General features: G+C 50.0%; 1 protein-coding gene across 9 annotated transcripts in view; it reads left to right on the forward strand.

Annotated features, from left to right (window-relative positions):
• Positions 1-18,356, forward strand: part of Cit (citron rho-interacting serine/threonine kinase) — a 178,832-nt gene extending 160,476 nt beyond the window's left edge. For 7 of the 9 annotated variants that reach the window (XM_041647361.1, XM_041647382.1, XM_041647392.1 and 4 more), the window contains 11 exons: positions 339-419; positions 570-705; positions 2,802-2,941; positions 6,110-6,202; positions 7,597-7,705; positions 7,808-7,936; positions 8,485-8,565; positions 10,534-10,612; positions 10,716-10,895; positions 16,578-16,887; positions 17,902-18,356. In XM_041647361.1, coding sequence (XP_041503295.1) covers positions 339-419; positions 570-705; positions 2,802-2,941; positions 6,110-6,202; positions 7,597-7,705; positions 7,808-7,936; positions 8,485-8,565; positions 10,534-10,612; positions 10,716-10,895; positions 16,578-16,887; positions 17,902-17,925 — 1,362 coding nt within the window. In that variant the 3' untranslated portion in view covers positions 17,926-18,356. The remainder of the gene's footprint in view (positions 1-338; positions 420-569; positions 706-2,801; positions 2,942-6,109; positions 6,203-7,596; positions 7,706-7,807; positions 7,937-8,484; positions 8,566-10,533; positions 10,613-10,715; positions 10,896-16,577; positions 16,888-17,901) is intronic. The other 2 variants (XM_041647376.1, XM_041647417.1) reach the window with 1 other exon arrangement.
• The last annotated feature ends 696 nt before the right edge of the window (positions 18,357-19,052 follow it).

Raw genomic sequence — 19,052 nt, forward strand, 5'->3', positions numbered from 1 at the left:
GCTCGGTAGCTTCATCTTATTTCCCATCGCAGAACAGCTTTCTGTGCCTGCATCACCCACTCCTGTGTGTCTGCATAGTGTTGTGACTCTGAAGCTAATTAACAGCTGCCCTGGAAAAACCAACAAAACCATTCTGCCTCTGGGGCTTCAGTCAAAAGATGGGGCCAGAGCTCGGGGTTGTGGCTCAGCTGTCGAGTACTTGGCCTGGCACGTGTGAAGCTCTGGTCCAGCGGGTGCTGCTGAGCTTGACTTTAAATTTCCGTCTCTGGATAGTTTGGTTGTAGACAGTTCTTACTCCTCTGTCTCCTCTTTTCTATTTTCCCCTCACATATGGACAGAAATTACTTGGAAACTCTCTGCTGAAGCTGGAAGGTGATGACCGACTTGACATGAACTGCACCCTGCCCTTCAGCGACCAGGTACGTTGCCCAGGCCATGTCCCAGTGACTGGCCATAGTCACACACCGTCAGGATGCATGGGGAGGGGGTTGGCTTTGCTGCTGCTAAGCACAGCGATTATATCTGTGGTCACATGACTTATACTCTGTCTCTGGACTTCACCCTGGCAGGTGGTGCTGGTGGGCACCGAGGAAGGGCTCTATGCACTAAATGTCTTGAAAAACTCCTTAACTCACATCCCAGGAATTGGAGCAGTCTTCCAAATTTACATCATCAAGGACCTGGAGAAGCTGCTCATGATAGCAGGTAGGTGGCCTGGTCACAGCCTCTCTGACTTAGAGAGCTGCCTTTCAACCTGGAGATATGCAGTGGACTGGGTCAGCAGTGCCCCTCTTCCGTGTGACTCTGTTAATGCCAGGCCTCGGCTGATGAGCCCTTTGCCCACATTTGGTTCCCCGTCAGTGTCCAGTTTAGCACAGTCTGGCACTCTCAAGGAACGCTGTGCCACTCTGCCCAGTGGAGGATGCTGAATTAGTTTAATTGCTGTCGTGAGGTACCTGAGACCAGGCAACTGATGAAGAAAAGAGGTTTGTTTACCTCCCAGCTCTGGAGGTTCAGAAGTCCAAACGGCATTGTGCCGGTGCAAACTTCTCCTTGGCTGCATCATCTCATCCAGCTAGCGTGGCAGGGGCATGCTGGGAATCGGTAGGCGATCACCATACAGGAGCACTGGGTCGGGCTAGACTTGCTTCTTTACCAGATCTCTCACGGACTCCGGGGAGCTGCCTTCTGAAACCCAAGACCTCCCTTGGACGCTGGACCTACCTGATTAATTTTATGTGTGTGTTTGCCCACATGTATGTAGGTGCACCCTGTGAGTGCAGTGCCCATGGCCTCAAAGTCTGCTTGAAGTCCAACTTTGTTGTTCTTTTTTAGATAGGGTCTCAGGAAGCCCAGGCTGACCTTGGACTCCCATCCTCTCTTTCCCAAGCAGAGGAATTCTGGGAATATTTCATTACGCTGGCCCGCAGGCCCTTTGTTGTAGTTGCCTCTCCCCGCTGTGGACCATTCCCTCCCGAGAGCTTGCCTCCTGCGCATGATCGTGACGTGGCTACTTATGTTTATGAACGCTCAAGCCCGTCCTCTGGGTTCAGCCAACACATTTCACACCTCTTTCCCTCTCTGCATATTTTACCATTTGAGCTAATGTAGGAATGTCCCCACAAACTTGTCTGCATGTGAACCCGTGGGCCGGGGCCATCCTGTCACACGTCAGTGCAGCATCTTTTATTTTGTTAACTTCATTACTTGTTGACAGGAGTTTTGTTTGTTTGTTTATTATTTTAATTTTTGACATGGGTAGTGGGGTGTGGTAGTGTATGTCTTTAATCCCAGCTCTTGGGAGGCAAAGGTACCGCAGCCTGATCCAGAGATAGCCAGGATACTCAGAGCAACCTTGCTTTTAAATTTTGTTTGTTTGTTTCCAAGACAGGGTCACACTGTGTACCTCTGGCTGTCCTGGAACTTAACAGGCTGGCCTCGAACTCAGAGATCCGCCTGCCTCTGCCTCCCAAATGCTGGGATTAAAGGCATGCTTTGCCACCACTACCTGGTTTAAACCTTGTCTTTAAAGAAAAAGTTGAGCTAGGTATCTCAGGCTGACCTTGAATTTTTTAGAGTTACCTTGAAATTCCAGTCCTCCTGCCTCCACCTCCTGAGGGCTGGGGCAGTGCCGTGGCCACCACCACCACGTAGTGATTGGTTTTCGCTGCTCCCTTTGTCTCTCACAATATGGACCCCCTCATGGTTCCCTAACACATCCTTTCTTCCATGTTCTCGGAGATTGCTCAAAATTCAGCCAACATTCTTGCTGTTTCATGCCTGCAAAAATTTCCCTATTCCCCAAGAAGCTGAACCGAGAAAATCAGCTGCTTTCATTTCCGCTCTAAAGCCTGGCTGATGATGAACATGTCGGTGATGAACTGGTCAAGTGTGTTCCTTATCTGAACATCCAGAAATGTTCCTCTGTCTGAATCTTTGGGTGTCACCATGGTGTCACCGATGGAAAAATCCCTACTTATCACGTTTGATTGGTCTCAGACAAAATTCAGGACAACACCTCCCTCCCCCACCACACACACTACTGAATAAAGTTGACTTTAGGTTCTAAGAGGGCTATGGCACATAGCAGAATTTTGTATGTAGAGTTGGACCCTATCCCCAAGGTATTTCGTTATATACAGATATTCCAAAGTCAGAAGCCCCTTCTGCCCCACTCATCTTGGATAAAGGGCACTCCCTAGCTTCTCCACGGAGCTCCTATGCTTTCTGGTCGTGGGTACTCAAGTTGTCTTTGGTGGCATTTATGGCCTCCTCCTGACCACAGCTCTTGCTTTCTGTAGGGGAAGAGCGGGCCCTCTGTCTGGTAGACGTGAAGAAGGTAAAGCAGTCCTTGGCACAGTCGCACCTTCCCGCCCAGCCCGACATCTCCCCCAGTGTGTTTGAAGCCGTCAAAGGCTGCCACTTGTTTGCCGCTGGCAAGGTAAACTCCCCTCACGGTCTTTGCTGATGGAATGTTCTGAAAACCAACCCTGCTCCTCTTCCCACCAAAATTACTGAGTCAGCCTTGAACATTGGTTTTCAGCACGTGCACCAAGAGCGCTTGGCGTCCTTTTGGTAGTGAAATAATTTGGGTGGATGCAAAGTTTGCTCAGGCTTCGAATCTGAAGGAAATGTCTGAGGAGCAGGAAACAAATGGCGGAACTCAGGGTTCTAGAGTACATAACTATACACCGAGCCTCTTGAAAAGGACAATGCAGGGACCAGTGCACTCAGGAGGCAGAGGCAGGCAGGACTCAGAGTTCAAGGCCAGCCTGGTCTACATAGCAAGCTTCAGGCCTGCTAAGGTGTATAGTGAGTCCCTGTCTCAAAATAAAACACAAACAACTTGGGGATAAAAAAGCAATACAATATGAAACCTATGTCTAAACTAAATGAAAGTGTGCTTATTACTAGAAACGTACAAAATCTAATTTAAGATATTTATTTGGCAGTCCCTCGGTGCCTGCCAGGGATGGGTTCTGGAACTACCACTTGCAATATAGCAAAATGCAAAAATGTTCCAGTCCTCTCTGCTGAGCACAATGATGGGGTCTCGTACTTTCTTCCCAGCCTCTGTCATCCATAGAAGGCCTCACTAGCTTTGGCTGGCCTGGGCCTTGCTATAGAATGGATTCTCTCATTTCGCCTCCATGCAGGGTCCCAGGGATGGAACTCAGGTCACCAGACTTGCGCAGCAAATGCTCTCATCTGCTGAGTCGTCCTGCAGATCCCATAGCTTTCATTTCGATTCTGTTCCTCCCTTTCTTTGGGGGTTGGTGGTGTTGCTTTGAAATCCAATCTCATACTATAGTTCAGGATGGCCTCAAACTCATGGCAATACTCCTGCCCCAGCCTTTGAAATACCAACGATGTGGGCATGAGTGGCCATGCTCAGCAATTTTATTTATCTTCGAAGAGGTACAACTTTGGGCTGACAAAGGCGGCTCAGCTACACAAGCCTGACGATCCAATATTGATCCCTGGAACCCATGTGAAAAGCTGGATGGTGGATTCCCTAGAGCCGGGGAGAGTCCTCTCCTTGAGTTAGCCTTCCCCAGTTACATACTCTAGCACTTCCCAAGACACACCCCACCCCACCATGCTGGTACCTTGAACAGTTAGGGCAGAATTACACACAAATGGCCAGGAGTGGTGGAGTCCCACGCCAGGGTTCCGTGACTCTCCTCGTCCCCTCGCCTGCAGGTTAGTGTTTGCAAGCAGGCACAGCTGATTTAATGAACTTTGTGGCTCTTTTGCTCAGAGTGCAGGGTGGGAAAGTTGTCCTCTGACCTGCGTCCATACAGCATGGCATGCGCATAGACGTGTATTGTACATGTGTGTACATATTTACACACACACTATGGGTGCACATGCACACTTACACTGTAGCAGCAGTTTTATGGAGATGAAATTTCATTTAACATTTTTTTTATTTTATATCATGTATGTGAGTATTTTGCTGGCATGAATGTCTGTGCACCACATGCCTGGTACCCATGAAGGCCAGTCGTGAGCTCCCATGAGGCTGTGGGGAACTGCATCCTGGTCCTGTGCAGGAGCAGCCCGCACCTTCGCAGCAACATCAGCTCCCAGCATCACCTTTAGACTTTGTCTGTCACGGCATATTTTTTTATTTATCATTATCTTTTGCCTTTGTCCGTTTTCTTCTTTCATTTAATTTCCCCTGACTTTTTCCTATTCCAGGTTCTTAGTTCGCTGGATTTCATAGCATTTCCTAATACCAGCGCTTCAGACTGCTGTTGTAGCTGTACCTTGTAACTTTGATGTGGGCATTTATTTTTGATTACATTCCCATATATTTTAAATATTGTTCCTATGAACAATGAGTTACTTAGAAATGTACATGCTAATTTCCAAAAATACCTTTTAAAAACTATAAATCACTTTTATTTTATTGTTCAAAATATTAAAACCCATTTGAAATGTGCATATAGATTTTAAAGCCTCATAATGCACTGTATACAGCCTCCCAGAACAGCAGTATGAATAATTTACATTTTTCCTCTCTGTTCCTTCAACTGCTGACCGTCAGTTGATGGTTGTGTGTGCAATGGATGTCTTTTCACTCTTGGCGAAAGAGGTAGAAACATCTTGATATAGAAGGCCGTACTACAGACCCTACCGAAACCTTGTCCCTCTAGACGCAAAGAGTATTCCTTATTTGCTTGTGTCTGTGACCAAATCCCCAACCAGGAGACTTACAGACGGACGGATTTCCCATGGTAGTCAGTCCCTCACTGCAGGGGAGGCGTGGCATCCAGAACTCACACCAGTGTGGATCAGAAGGCCTGAGACGCTGGCATCCTTCAGGCTTCCTCCTTCCTGCCCTTCCTGTAATGGTTATTGTTAGTAGTTAACTTGACATAGGAACAAAGCACACATGCATTCTGAGCGCTAGCGCGCATGCGTTCTAGCGCATGCACCTGTCTCTCGCGCCTTCCACCTCTTCAGCTAGCCACAGGTTGCCCCAGGGCGAGCCCTGTCTCCCTTGCCTTGTTATTTATGTCAGAGGATTTTGTCACAGGGACAGAAAAGAAGCTGTGCCTCTGCTAACCCGCCCGGGAAAGGCTCTGCTAACCCTGCCCAAGGTGCACGTCCTCTGTGATTCCAAATCAAGTTGACAGTGGAGATGAACCACGTGACAAAGCTGTTTACAACCTGCTCCCTACCTTCCTCACGTCACCCTGTCCTCTCCCATTCAGGGCAATGTCAAAAAGTCCATCTCCACCCAAGGCACAAATATATGAACTGTGAGGTGTCATGTGGCCGCTAGACCATCTCTGGATCCCAGCTAAGGCAGTGAGTCCCAGGCAGGGGTGATTCAGTCCTCAGGGGACATTTGTAATGTCTGTAGACAGTTTTGATTGTTACAACTAGAGGGTGCTATAGACATCTGATGACCGAGGCCATGATACCCCCATTACGCCAGTGTACAGACCATCCTAGGCCTCCATCACATCCCCAGTGCTGTGAGACCAAGACTCTGCTCCAGTCACACCCCTTCTCTAGGTTTATGCAGAGCTCCGATTCATCCGATTCATGCTAGTGACGCGTTCTCTTTCTTGTGCTCCCCCCCATGGCCTTCTAGATCGAGAATAGCCTCTGCATCTGTGCCGCCATGCCGAGCAAAGTCGTTATCCTCCGCTACAATGACAGCCTCAGCAAGTACTGCATCCGGAAGGCAAGCTAACGGCCCAGCTTCCCCACCCCCAGGGCCAGCACACGGGCCCCAGCCAGGGTCGTGCACACAGCGGGCTGTGTTGACTCTCTGCTGCCCAGAGCATGGCCCTGTCCTTCCTGGAAGAGCCAGAGCCTGTGGTAACCAAGAGAGTGACCCTCTCGCTTTCCTTCTCCTGTTGAGGATCTGGAGGTGGATGGAGGAGGCGTCTTTTTTGAGCTGACAGAAGCAGCTTTGTCTTGGTTAGCAGTCCCCAGCAGCATCCGCCTCATCTCCCTCAGTGTTCAAAGGTCTCTGGGGATAAGGGACAGCCATCGCTGGCTCTGTTTGATTCTCCTCAGGACAGAGTGCTGTGTGGAGGAGAAGCATTCTGACCTTTAAGTTAACCTCACATCTGGAGAAGGTGTTTTCTGGCCCCAGACTAAGTGTGCTGTGGCTCATGCCTGGTCACATCACGATAATACTCAGAGCATAAAAAGATATGAGTTGCCGGGCGTTGGTGGCGCACGCCTTTAATCCCAGCACTCGGGAGGCAGAGGCAGGCGGATCTCTGTGAGTTCGAGACCAGCCTGGTCTACAGAACTAGTTCCAGGACAGGCTCCAAAGCCGCAGAGAAACCCTGTCTCGAAAAACCAAAAAAAAAAAAAAAGATATGAGTTATGTGTGTAGGTGGTTGTTAGTGAAACAGGCTCATGGTAGGCTTGTCAGCCAGTGTTTGCTGACCGCCTGTGTAGCCTGTGCATTGGGGATGGAGCTGGCTACCTCAGTGTTTTCTGATTGGTAAGTGAGAAATTAAGACTGGGAAAGAGAAAAACCTTTGGTTTTCCTACCCTCTCCTGGTAGGGTCCTGCGTCTGTTCCCTCACGCTTGGCAGGGAGCCGATGGATACGTTTTCCATGATGGTGATGATTAAAGTTTGAACTGCTGGCTTCAGGCAAACTTGATTCTGGGCCATCGCTTTAAGAAAGCATGCCGGTTACGTTTTGTTTTGTCTTAATGATATTTGGATTGGCCAAATGCAGGGATACTCTATGGATAATACAGACTCAAATTAGAAACCAGCAAATTACAAACTAGCCCAAAGGAGGACGCCGAGGCCAGGCATCCCTGCTGCCAGTGTTCATCGTTGGAGGGGCGTTCCAGTCTTCTGCTCCTGGAAGAACGTTTTGTTGGTGTTTTGCCTGTCTGTGGAAATGGTGTCTCACCCGTTTGGGACTTGCAGTTCCCCCTTGTTTTCTGAGGCTGCCTGGGCCTGGTATAGAGCAACAGTTATTAGGTAGAAGCAGGTTGCATGTCATCTTGGCAGGCATAGATGGGAGGCTAGAGGCTCAGGCAGAAACAGCCATGGAGAGGAGGTGTCCTGTGTCATCTCTGTCCCTCTGTGCCCCTCATCTCAGGAGATAGAGACCTCCGAACCCTGCAGCTGTATCCACTTCACCAATTACAGTATCCTCATTGGAACCAACAAATTCTATGAGATCGACATGAAGCAGTACACGCTCGAGGGTAGGGCCGCGTGTGGTCTTCCTCCCCACCCCACAGGGCTCGGGCCTCGAGGAGGGAGGCGTGGGCACCGTTCCTGAAGCCCCATCTCACCTGCCTTCACAGAGTTCCTGGACAAGAATGACCACTCTTTGGCGCCTGCTGTGTTCGCATCCTCATCCAACAGCTTCCCCGTGTCCATCGTGCAGGCGAATGGCGCCGGGCAGCGGGAGGAGTACCTGCTTTGCTTCCATGGTCAGTCCCCAGCCTGGGCCCCTGCGGTTCCCTTGGTCGGCAGGGTGGGTCCTGCCAAGGGGCAGAGGATGTTTGCCCAGCGACATGGAAGCCCTTGGTGGCTCCCCCTCCCTTTCATCTTTTTGTCACCTTCTTCCTCTGGTTTGGTTTTTGCTACTTTTTCTCTTGATACTTGTTTTCTTTTAAGTTTTTCTTCTTTTTTAATCACTGGGTGTTTCTTTCCCCTTTCCTGTCTCTGACTTTCTTCCTCTTCTGTCTCCTGTCTGTCTGTCCATCCATCTTCCTTCTTCCCTCTCCCCCTTTTCTTCCCACTTCCTTCCTCCCCTTTGCCTTAGTCCTCTTGCTAGAATAAATTTGATTGATGAGATAACTTTACTTAAGAAAATCCTCATTTTAATTTAACTGAGGCAGTGGTTCTGCAGAAGCCGGCTGGCTATAACAGTCCGGTTAAATCTGGTCAGTTGTCCCTGGGGTTTGTTCCTTGTTCTTCTGTCATAGCATATGTGGCCTCTGGAGCTAACACCTTAAATGTTCTTGACACCTTACAGAATTTGGGGTGTTTGTGGATTCTTATGGAAGGCGTAGCCGCACAGATGATCTCAAGTGGAGCCGCTTACCTCTGGCCTTTGGTACGTGAGGTACCAGGTTGGGGTGCGGGGCTCCTATTTGCTGAACCATGTCCTAGGAAAGAGCTGTGTGGAATTCTTGGCTTCGGTCTGCTGCTAGAGTATTCTAATGGACTTAAGTGGCGTGGATGGTATTTGCCTAATGTGTCTGTGGAAAATGTGTAAGTCAGGTCTCCCAGGCTGAATTCAGCCTGTGAAATGTTTACGATCTCAGGATACAAAAGAGAATATTCCCTGTGGATGAGAAGTCATTCTCAAGGCTGTGCAGTGCCCCTGAGTTGAACACACATTAGTTAATTCTGACTAGGCAGAGCAATGAGGTCACGTGCATTCATTCTGTAAGAAGAAACACTGTGGTGAGCATCCTTGAACTGACACTGAACATACAGGTTGTATCCTTGGGTTGTAAGTGTCTAATTGTAGAGTGGATCCAAGAACAAACACACAAACATGCAGGTCCATAAGACAAGACCATGTGGATATTCTACAGCACCATCATGCTGTAGAAAGGACACACACACACACACACACACACACACACACACACACACAGACATACAAGGTAAATAAATGTTAACCCATTCTGAAACTTGGTGGCTTATAGCAACATGCACATTACCCATGACTCTGGGTCAGCTCAGCTCTGCCCCTCATGATGTCAGTGGTTTCCGGAACAAAGTACAAAAACAGCCTCAAAAACAAAGAGAAACAAGGTTGCTTTTCTTGCTTTTCTTTTTGCTGGCCAAGGGGATGGGGGTCACTCACTCTGCTAGAGACTATTGTTCCCCTCTATGTAGGTTCTTCAAAGAGTATAAGCAAAAGTGTCATGGCTTGTCACAGGATCAGCAGTGAGGACCAGCTTTCCTCTCTGGGAGAGCAGGATCTGTCCTGCCCTCTCTAGTTTCAGTGACGCTATCACACAGAGACGAGTTTTACCACGTAGCTGGCATGGCGGCACACACAGGAGGGTCTGGAGTTCAAGGCCAGCCTGGGCTAGGTAGGGAGACTCTGTCTACAAAATGAAACAAATAGCCTGGCCGTGGTGGCACACGCCTTTAATCCCAGCACTTGGGAGGCAGAGGCAGGCGGATCTCTGTGAGTTCGAGACCAGCCTGGTCTACAGAGCTAGTTCCAGAACAGGCTCCAAAGCCACAGAGAAACCCTGTCTCGGAAAAAAATAAAAAATGAAGCAAATAATAACAATGACAAAAACCCACAGCAAAATCTAAATACCTATCTTATAAACTTGGAGGGGCTTGAGAGATGGCTTAGCAGTTAAGAGCACTGGCTGCTCTTCCAGAGGTCCCTGGATTGAGTTCCAGCTCCCACATGGAGGCTTATAATTGTCTGTAACTCTAGTTCCAGGGGACCTGACGCCCTCTACTGGCCTCTGAAAACATCATGCACAGACATACATGCAAGCAAAACATTCATATTTGGGGAAGGCAAGATCTTTAAAATCTTACCGAGTAATGGTGTAAACAGCTCCACAGGAGACATCTCACCCGTGTGTCCATCTCTATTGTCTCCATCTCGTTGCCCCAAAGGGAAGAACTTGGATGAGTTTATCGTCTTCCCAATGTTTTATCAAATACAGGCATCCGATTGACATCTCCCCGTCCTGAGTGGCGCGCTCCTGTATCCTGAAGTTGCCTTGGTTGGGCAGTACACTGTTGTAGGTGCAGGCCTTTCTGCTGTGTCTCTTACCTTGGGCAGAGCTTCCTAGGGGCACTGTAATTTACCTGACTAACTCCTGGGATAGAGTTGTTCCTGACGCTGTGGCTTGGCAGCGAATAAACCAAGCCCCTGCGATTATGCCATGTGGGGAAGTAGTCGTGGGGTACCGGCTTCCGGGCCACTGGTCTTTTTGCAAGTCTTGATTTTCCTTCTTCTATCTTCCCTCCCCCATCTTTGTTTTTGTTTTGTTTTGTTTTGTTTTTCTCACGCTCCTCCTCCATGGTGACCCTGCAGCCTACAGAGAACCTTATCTGTTTGTGACTCACTTCAACTCACTGGAAGTAATTGAGATCCAGGCACGTTCCTCCCTAGGGTAAGCATTTTCCTCCATGCTCTGAGGACAGGTTTAGAGGCAGGAATGCCGTGCAGCGATGGAGGTAAACAGTAATGATATCTCCTCTCCTGTAACCCTGCAGGACCCCTGCCCGAGCATATCTGGAAATCCCAAACCCGCGCTACCTGGGCCCTGCAATTTCCTCGGGCGCCATCTACCTGGCCTCCTCTTACCAGGACAAGTTGAGAGTCATATGCTGCAAGGGGAACCTGGTGAAGGAGACCGGCACTGACCAGCACCGGGTGCCCTCCACCTCCCGCAGGTACTGAGCCTCCCTCCCCAGGGCAGTGAAGAGCAGGGGGGGACATCAACCACACTTTAGCTCCTAAGCATCTCAGGTATTGTGAAGGACTCCCCGGTCACAGCGACAGGGGACTCCTGTGTGACCGGGGACTCCTGACGTCGCGCCAGGGTGTCTTCAGTGACTCTGCTGAGAACAGTTCACAACTTAGACTCTGTTGCTTTGGTGTGTGTGTCTCTGTCATGCTAGCTGCTGAGCCCCACAGAGATGTGTGGCCCCTCCTTCATGCTGCTCCAGCCCAGTGCGGTAGCAGGGCAACTAGAACCCGAGTTCTAGTCCTGATGGGCCTGCAGCCTAGACTTGGGACCAGGATGGACTTCCCCAAAGAAACAGCAAGGGAATGACATCAGGAGGGCAGGGAGGCAGGACATATAAGGGGCCATGGCTTCCTAGCCCCTCAAGGCTTCTGTGGAGCCTGAGAACTTTTTTTTGTTTTGTTTTGTTTTGTTTTTCGAGACAGGGTTTCTCTGTAGCTTTGGAGTTTGCCCTGGAACTTGCTCTATAGACCAAGCTGACCTCGAACTCACAGAGATCCTCCTGAGTTCTGGGATTAAAAGCGTGTGCCACTACCACCTGACTAGAGTTTAAATTTTATATTTTAAATTTGTATTTATTTTTGTGTTGGTAATCTAACCCAGGGTATAGGACTCAAAGAACACAAAAAGTATAAAGTAGTACAGTCTCCTGGGTTCCTTTTCTTTCCTGTGTTTAAGAAAAAATTAAATATTTATGTATTTATTTTTTTGAGACAAGGTCTTACTGTGTAGCCTTGGCTGGCCTGGAACTCAAGATAGATCAGGCTGGCCTCAAACTCATAGAGACCCATCCTCCTCTGCCTCCCAGCTGTGTTACTACACCCAGCTTGAATTTTTTTGTTCAACTTTTAGGTTATGTATATGAGTCTTTTGCCCACATATGTGTGTGTGTGGTACCTGGGAAGGCCAGAAGGGGGCGTTTGATCCTCTGGAACTGGAGTTACCGACATTTGTGACCTACTGTGTAGGTGTTAGGACTTGAACCCAGGTCCTCTGGAAGATCAGCCAGTGCTCTTAACCTCTCCACTCTAACCATCCTCCTCCTTGACTTCCGTGAAATTGCCACGCTGCCCTGAACTCCTGGTTCAAACAGTCCTCTTGCCTCAACCCTCAGGGAGCCAGACCTGGTTTCTTTTCTTGTTCTTTCCTTTCTCCTCCTCACTCCAGCACCACCCAGGAAGGAACCAATCTTATAACTTGTTGTGTTTCTATTTAGAGATCTCTCTGCATATATATGTGCACAGGCCCATGTTTGCTATGCCATAAAAACAATCCCACGTATTAGTTTGTTTTCTGGTTCTGTGACAGGATACATGGCGCTGGGTTAGGTGTAAAGAAGGCTCATGCTTCTGTTCTGAAGTCAAGGGCCCACATCTAGCAATGGCGCAGCTGTCAATGTCTTGAGGTTGTGCAGGGCATCACGTGGTACGAAACGGAACCACACGTGTGGATACCTTCTGTGTCCACCCTGCTTACTTGTCAAGACTCTGCCTCCACCCCTTGATAGCACAGATTCCATTTCAGCCCTCTTCATGTCTCACAGTGAGGACTAGAGCCCCCTCTGTGGTCACAGAGAACTCACATTGTGTTCCCAGCACCCACATTGGGGGCTCACAATTTCCTGTAACTCCAGCTCCAGGGGGTGGGAAGTAACCCTCAAACAGTCTAGGTCCCGCTGGGTTCTCTAATGAGATAACTGCTAGAGTGGCCCTTTAAAGCCTAACATCTTTGGAGATGTATCCAGTCTCTACCAGCATCTAAGTTTAGGACATTTTTATCACCCCCAAAGGAAGTTTGTCTTCCTCTGCTTCAGTGACTGCCGCAGGCACTTTCCACTTCCAGCGAGGGCTCCTGTTAAACGGCCCAGCAGGGTCCTTCCTCACGCTGGAGCCCCAGGCCCACTCCAGCACAGAGTTCTGAGTGCCTGTGGATCGTTTCAGGTCAGATATTGATCCTTTTCTGGAAACGGGCTTTGGGGTCACTTCAGACATTGCCCGACTGCAGAATCTTCGCAGTGGCTGTTTGGCTACAAGCCTGCTGGCTTCCACTCTATTGTGGATCTGAAGCGGGCCACGGGCACAGAGCATGCTGGATTGTCACCAAGCCATGCCGAGTTCAGTTGTCTTGCAAACATACTGTTGGATTGCTGCAAGCCAGTTTCGCAATGTGCTAGGTCAGCATGCTTGAGTGTGTACACATGCGTGCTTTCTTGGCAGGTCTGGGAATTGAACCCTGGGCCTGGCATACTGGCCACAGAGCCACCCTTGACCCCAGGCTTGGTCAGTGTGGTTTTAGTCAATCCAGGACTTGATGGAAAACCTGAGGTGGAAAATGACCTAGTTTGGTTCTGAGTCGTGTGAGGTTGGTTTTGCCAGTCTTTGTGTGCCTGCTCTTCGCTCTCATGGAGAAGTAGGACCTCAGAGGTTTTCAGTTCTCCATTCTAGCTTCCTTCCCTCCTCCTGACGGAAGGGGCTGTGTGTTCGTGTACACCTGTCCCTTGATGTCTTAGCAATGACTCCGGGGCAGTGCAGGGAGCGGCTTCTCCTCCTCTCCTGCTTAGCTGTTGTTCTGCTTATTTATTTAAATGCTCTTTGTCGTGGGTATGGAGAGATAGCTCAGTGGTTAAGAGCGCTGACTGCTCTTCCAGAGGACCTGGGTTCAAGTCCTAGCATGCACATGGCAGCTCACAACTGTCTGTAACTCCAAGATCTGACATCCTCACAAGGACATCCATGTAATATAGCAAAATACCAATGCAAATAAAATAAAAATAAATTTTAAAAAATGCTCTTGTCATAAACATCAGCAGCTCTCTGGGCTTCCAGTCTGCTACTGGAACTTCCAACCCTTTGAAAATCAAGGAATCTGTGGGCTACAGTACCAGAAAATCAGAATAGAATCCTCAGGCGCTGCTGAGTCTGCCTTCCTGGGCTGGACCCACTTGTAGCTCCATCAGCTGGGCATAGAAGTTGCCTCACTTTGGCCCAGAAGACTAGGAACCAGAGCCACATCATGTGTAAGAAGCTGGAGATTGCCAGGAAGTGGTGGCACATACCTTTAATTCCAGCACTCAGGAAACAGAGGCAAGCTGATCTCTGGGAGTTCGAGGCCAGCCTGATTTACAAAGCGAGTGTCAGGACAGCCAGGACTGTTTCACAGAAAAACCCTGTCTTGAAAAACAAAAAAAAAAAAAAAAAAAAAAAAAAAGAAGAAGAAGAAGAAGCTGGAGATGTTGGCCCACAAACTCTGAGAGTCAGCCCAGGGGACTATTTCATTGACCTATGGTTTTACTTCTCTGGACAGTTCTACCTGTACACAGCTGTGAGGATCCCCTGCCAGGTGCCAGGCATCCCATCCAGGGCTCCGGAGAGCAATGCTGAGGGCGCTTTCTTTATTCCCCAAGGGCCTGTAATTAGGTGGGTGAACGCCAAGGGTTCCGAGACACGTTAGATGTTGTAAAAGACAGACACATCTTCAGTGTTCTGTGCTGTGCCGGACAAGCTGCCTCGTACTGACAGATAGGAGCTACCATTCTGAGATGTGGTCCTGGCCCCGCTGGTGCGGAAGCGACAGAGCACAGTGCACACTTTCCTGAGCCTCAGCGTGTCTTGCCGGTGGCCTTAATTCTTTGTCGGTGTGATTTTAATTGCAGGGGTGTGCTGTAAGAACAGTGTGCACTCCAGGCCAGCGTGTACCCCTAAAGTGTCTAGAATCTTGGTGTCACTTCCAAGTCATGCAGAAAGGGGTCCACGGGATCCACGTGTTGGGTTAGACTTCTCTGTGGTCTTGCACATTGCTCCTGACCCCTTGTGGTCCCGCGGTGAGGGCCTGCTTGTTCTGCTGTCCCGAAGGGCCCCAGTTGCTGTGAAATAGCAGTGTGGCTTCCCTGGGGGCTGCCAGCAAGTCCCACTCATAGCCCCAGTCAGATTTTCGCTACCGTTCTGCTTCTAGAATGGTCTTTTCGCTCCTGGCTGCTTTGGGTGGGTCGGTGTCTGTGACTGGCGTGGCTGGCTGGCATTCACAGCAGGCCCCATTTTCCTGGTTTGTTTAGCAGAGCAGGGACCGTCACTCTGCCGAAACTATAAATGACGCGGTTGCTCATGGGCCGTTCTGGATGTGGAGATGGAAGACTGACTGCCCCCTTGGCCTCAGATGATGAGAGCCCTTTCTCCTCTCATTAGTCTCAGCCGGTGCCCCGAATGTCTTCTCTGAGTCCCCGGGCACAGCACCCTCCTGTGCCATATGATGGGCCCCTGTGGACACATTCCAGAATTTCTCTTCCATTGTACACAGGCTTAATGTATTTCTCCCCCTCTTCTGTCTCTCAGAGCTCTGCAGCTCTCGAGCTGTGTGGAGACTTTGAGTTCCGGTGTACACATCAGGTCCCTTCCATTTAATACCATCGAGAAGTGGAGTGGGTGGGGCTGGCTTCAGAGTGTTTATCTGAATCACCAGGTAGCCTGCGTGGGAAAGCCAGGCCCTGGCATAAAGCTGTTGTTCATGGCCAGCTGACCACAAGATGACCTCTGTAAGCTGGCCTGGTTAGCTCTGCCTTCTTCCAGCCGGTAGTTTGGGCCACGGATCTGGTGAAAGCCGGATCTTATCCAGGCCAGGTGGGATTGGATTGATCCTACTGAAGGTCCCAGTATGGGGGGGGAGGGGTAGCTCCATAGTGGATAACGTGCCTGGCGTGCACAAGGCCTTGGCTTCAATTTTTAGTATCACCAAGGATAGTGGGGGGAAAGGCCTTGTGTTCTCAGTAGATTGGGGAGATCAGAGGTTGTTAATGGTTAAGCTCTGAGCCAGGGTGAACTAGCCAGACTGTCTCTGTCTGCTCTGCTTGGTTTCCTGATTTTATCAAGTGTCATCCCTGTGGAAATTGTAGACCTTCTGAGCAACTATATCAGGTGCCACAAAAACTTGGAAAGCCACCCTCAGGGAGAGGGAGAGGTGACCAGCACAGAGCACAAGGCTGTTATAGATCCAGCCCCTGATGGTGAAGGTGACAGTCTTCCTCAAGGCTGTCCTTGATGGGCCTCTGAGTCCTGCATTATGAGAGGCCCCGTTCCTAACAGGAGACTTCTGGCAACTATTCGATTGGTATGATCGAGTGTGGAGATCATGACTCCAGACTGACCTCTCTTGGGTGCTACCTCTCCCCTCCTGGCCTCTCCACCACCATGCACTTCCCTGTGCAGCGAGGGCTCTGCTCTCTCAAGCTTGTTTCCATTGGGTGGTGTTTGGAGACAGTGAGGCAAAGCGCAGAGGGCTTAGCTGAGGCGGGCACATGGCGAGTGCGCAGCAGGTGAGAACTGGCACCGACACCTGAAAGCTTGGGTTTCTTTTGTCCTTGTCCTCAGGTCTAAGCTTTCTTTTAACCCCAACCCTCAGGGGCTGAGGCAGGAGGATCATGACTTTGAAGCTAGCCTGAGCTTCATACTTTATAATGAGTTCTAGGCCAGCCAGAGCTACATAGGGAGACCCTGTCTCAAAACTAAACCAAACAGCCTGAACAGCAGTGAGAAGCTTGCTTAGATACTTAGAGGGGAAGGGAATTGCAGTTTGGGGCCACAGCTTCTCAGACCCCTGACTCTCTTATTGCCCCCAGCAGTCCCAACAAGCGAGGCCCACCAACATACAATGAGCACATCACCAAACGTGTGGCCTCCAGCCCAGCGCCACCAGAAGGCCCCAGCCACCCCCGAGAGCCAAGCACACCCCACCGCTACCGAGACCGAGAAGGCCGGGCAGAGCTGCGCAGGGACAAGTCCCCAGGCCGTCCCCTGGAGCGGGAGAAGTCCCCAGGCCGGATGCTCAGCACGAGGAGAGAGCGGTCCCCAGGGAGACTGTTTGAAGACAGCAGCAGGGGCCGGCTGCCTGCGGGAGCCGTGAGGACCCCACTGTCCCAGGTTAACAAGGTGAGGCAGTGTCCCGAGGGCTGCACAGCTCTCTTGTGGCCAGAAGCTGCCTGTTGGCTGCTGTTGTGAAAGTGAGACTCCATGACTGTGGCTCAGGCTGTGGGAAGTAAAAGCTTAAGAAAATATTATTTATAATATTTATTGAAGGTACTTCCACCACAAATGACAACATGTGTGATTAGGGGAAGGGGGTGTGCACACCTCAAAATGTAACAGCTACCAAAGGGTAGGTTGTTCCCTGCCCAAGAGGCAGTACTAGTGGCTTCTAGGTCTATTCCGTGCACACAAACAAATATGTGTGTGGCCCCTGTAAGTACAAATGATAGCATTCTAGATATTTTCAGACATGCAGGCAAACTCATGTATTGTAGACACTGGTATTTTTCTGTAAGTTTTCCAGAAACTTGTAACTGCTTTTGCCTTCTAGAACTTTGAGCTTTTTCAACATCTGAAGTGGTACCCGGGTGATGTTTAGGATAGTGTCTGAATCAGTAGATGGAGATCTCGAAGTGGTACCCGGGTGATGTTTAGGATAGTGTCTGAATCAGTAGGTGGAGATCATGAGTGTGCACACGGGTCCTGGGGGTCCATCCTTCCTGGTGGACTGTCCAGTTTCTAGAGCCCACTCTAGCTAGAGGTACTACCTTCCTGTCCGCTGAGGATGATTTTCTGAGTATCACTGTCCTGCTGATGCTGCTACAGCACACGGTCAGGACTTCGGTAGAGAAAGAAGAGAAGCAACGTAAATGTTTTCCCATTAAAATTTATTGTGCATATGTGTGCATGCAACTGTGCAAATTCAGTCTGGTTGGTTTTGTTTTGTTTTTGTTTTTTTTTTTTCAGTAACTGTTTCCTGCCTGACCCCATGCCTTGAGGGCTGGCTCTGTTAAGTTGGCACCACCGCCCACCGCTGGTGGGACAGGACAGATACCATTAAGTAACACTGGCCTCACACAGAGAGTCAACAGTTGTGGCCTTGGATGCTAAAACCTCTCCTGTTTGTTTTGCTCCTAGGTCTGGGACCAGTCTTCAGTATAAGTCTCAACCAGAAAAACCACCTCCTCATTCAGTCTGCAGGACCACACCACACCCTGGGTCTCTGCCGCAGGGGACCCCAGCGCCCATCCGCTCGACCCGCATTCAGCACAGCTGGGTCCAGACTGTCCTTGGCACGGATACCCCCACCTACAAGGGGTGCAGATAGCCAAGGCTCGTAGGCGCTGCTGGCACTCGGTGCCCCACCCCGGGGCACCTTCCTGCAGTCATCCTCTTTGCACTTTGTTACTCTCTCACTCATTCAGAGACTTTTGTATTTAGCTCCAGCCTGTACCCGTTCATCAAAGGACGCCAACCCGGACTGTGGCTGGAGTCTACCCGCTACTCCGAGATCCTCGGGCTGCTTGGTTTTTCTTTGCTTTTTAGTGTTTTTTTTTTCTTTTCCTTTTTCTTTCTTTTTTTTTTTTTTAAGACAACAGAATTCTTAGTAGATTTGGATAGCGACGTATTTCCTGTTGTAGTCGTTTTTAGCTAGATCACACCATCAGGTCTTTGCCACTGAAACGTAGCATAGAAGACTCCCCGTTGGTCGGCTAACCTCCCGTGTTCATGTAGCTTCATTCTTGTTCTGGTCCAGTCTCATAGATGGCCCTGTTGGACGCAGGGTGACATCGTAGCCAAATGTTTACCGTTCTCATTGCCTTTTATGGCCTTGACAACTTCCCTTCCCACCAGCTGAGAATGTATGGAGGTCTATCCGGCCTCAGCTCGGAGGCAGTGACCTGGGGCCAAGGGACCTCATCAAACTCTCTCCCCCACCCCTCAGCGTCATCTCCCCAGCCTGCTTCCCCAGCTTTCCACGTAGCTTTGGCCAGGAAAGCACGCAATAGACTAGCTGCAAGCCCAGCATTAACAGGCCTTGGGGTTTGGCCTGGGACCGGGGCACCCACCTCCTGTTCTGAGGGTTGGCGTGTTGCTCCTCACTCCTGGAAGGGGGAGGAGAGCTGTCTGGGAGCCCTGCATGGCGGATCACTGCATGCGCTGCCCCTGACCTGGCTGACTCCTCCCTGGGTTGCTCTGCCAATGTACTGCTGCCATCCCATAGCCCCACCAAGCCGAGACCCTCTGATACTTGTCAACTAACCGGCCACAGCAGGCTGCAGTCTGTA

This window comes from Microtus oregoni, unplaced genomic scaffold, assembly GCF_018167655.1.
Source record: "Microtus oregoni isolate MIOR12 unplaced genomic scaffold, Mior012 000003F_ref0000135, whole genome shotgun sequence".
NCBI lineage: Eukaryota > Metazoa > Chordata > Mammalia > Rodentia > Cricetidae > Microtus > Microtus oregoni.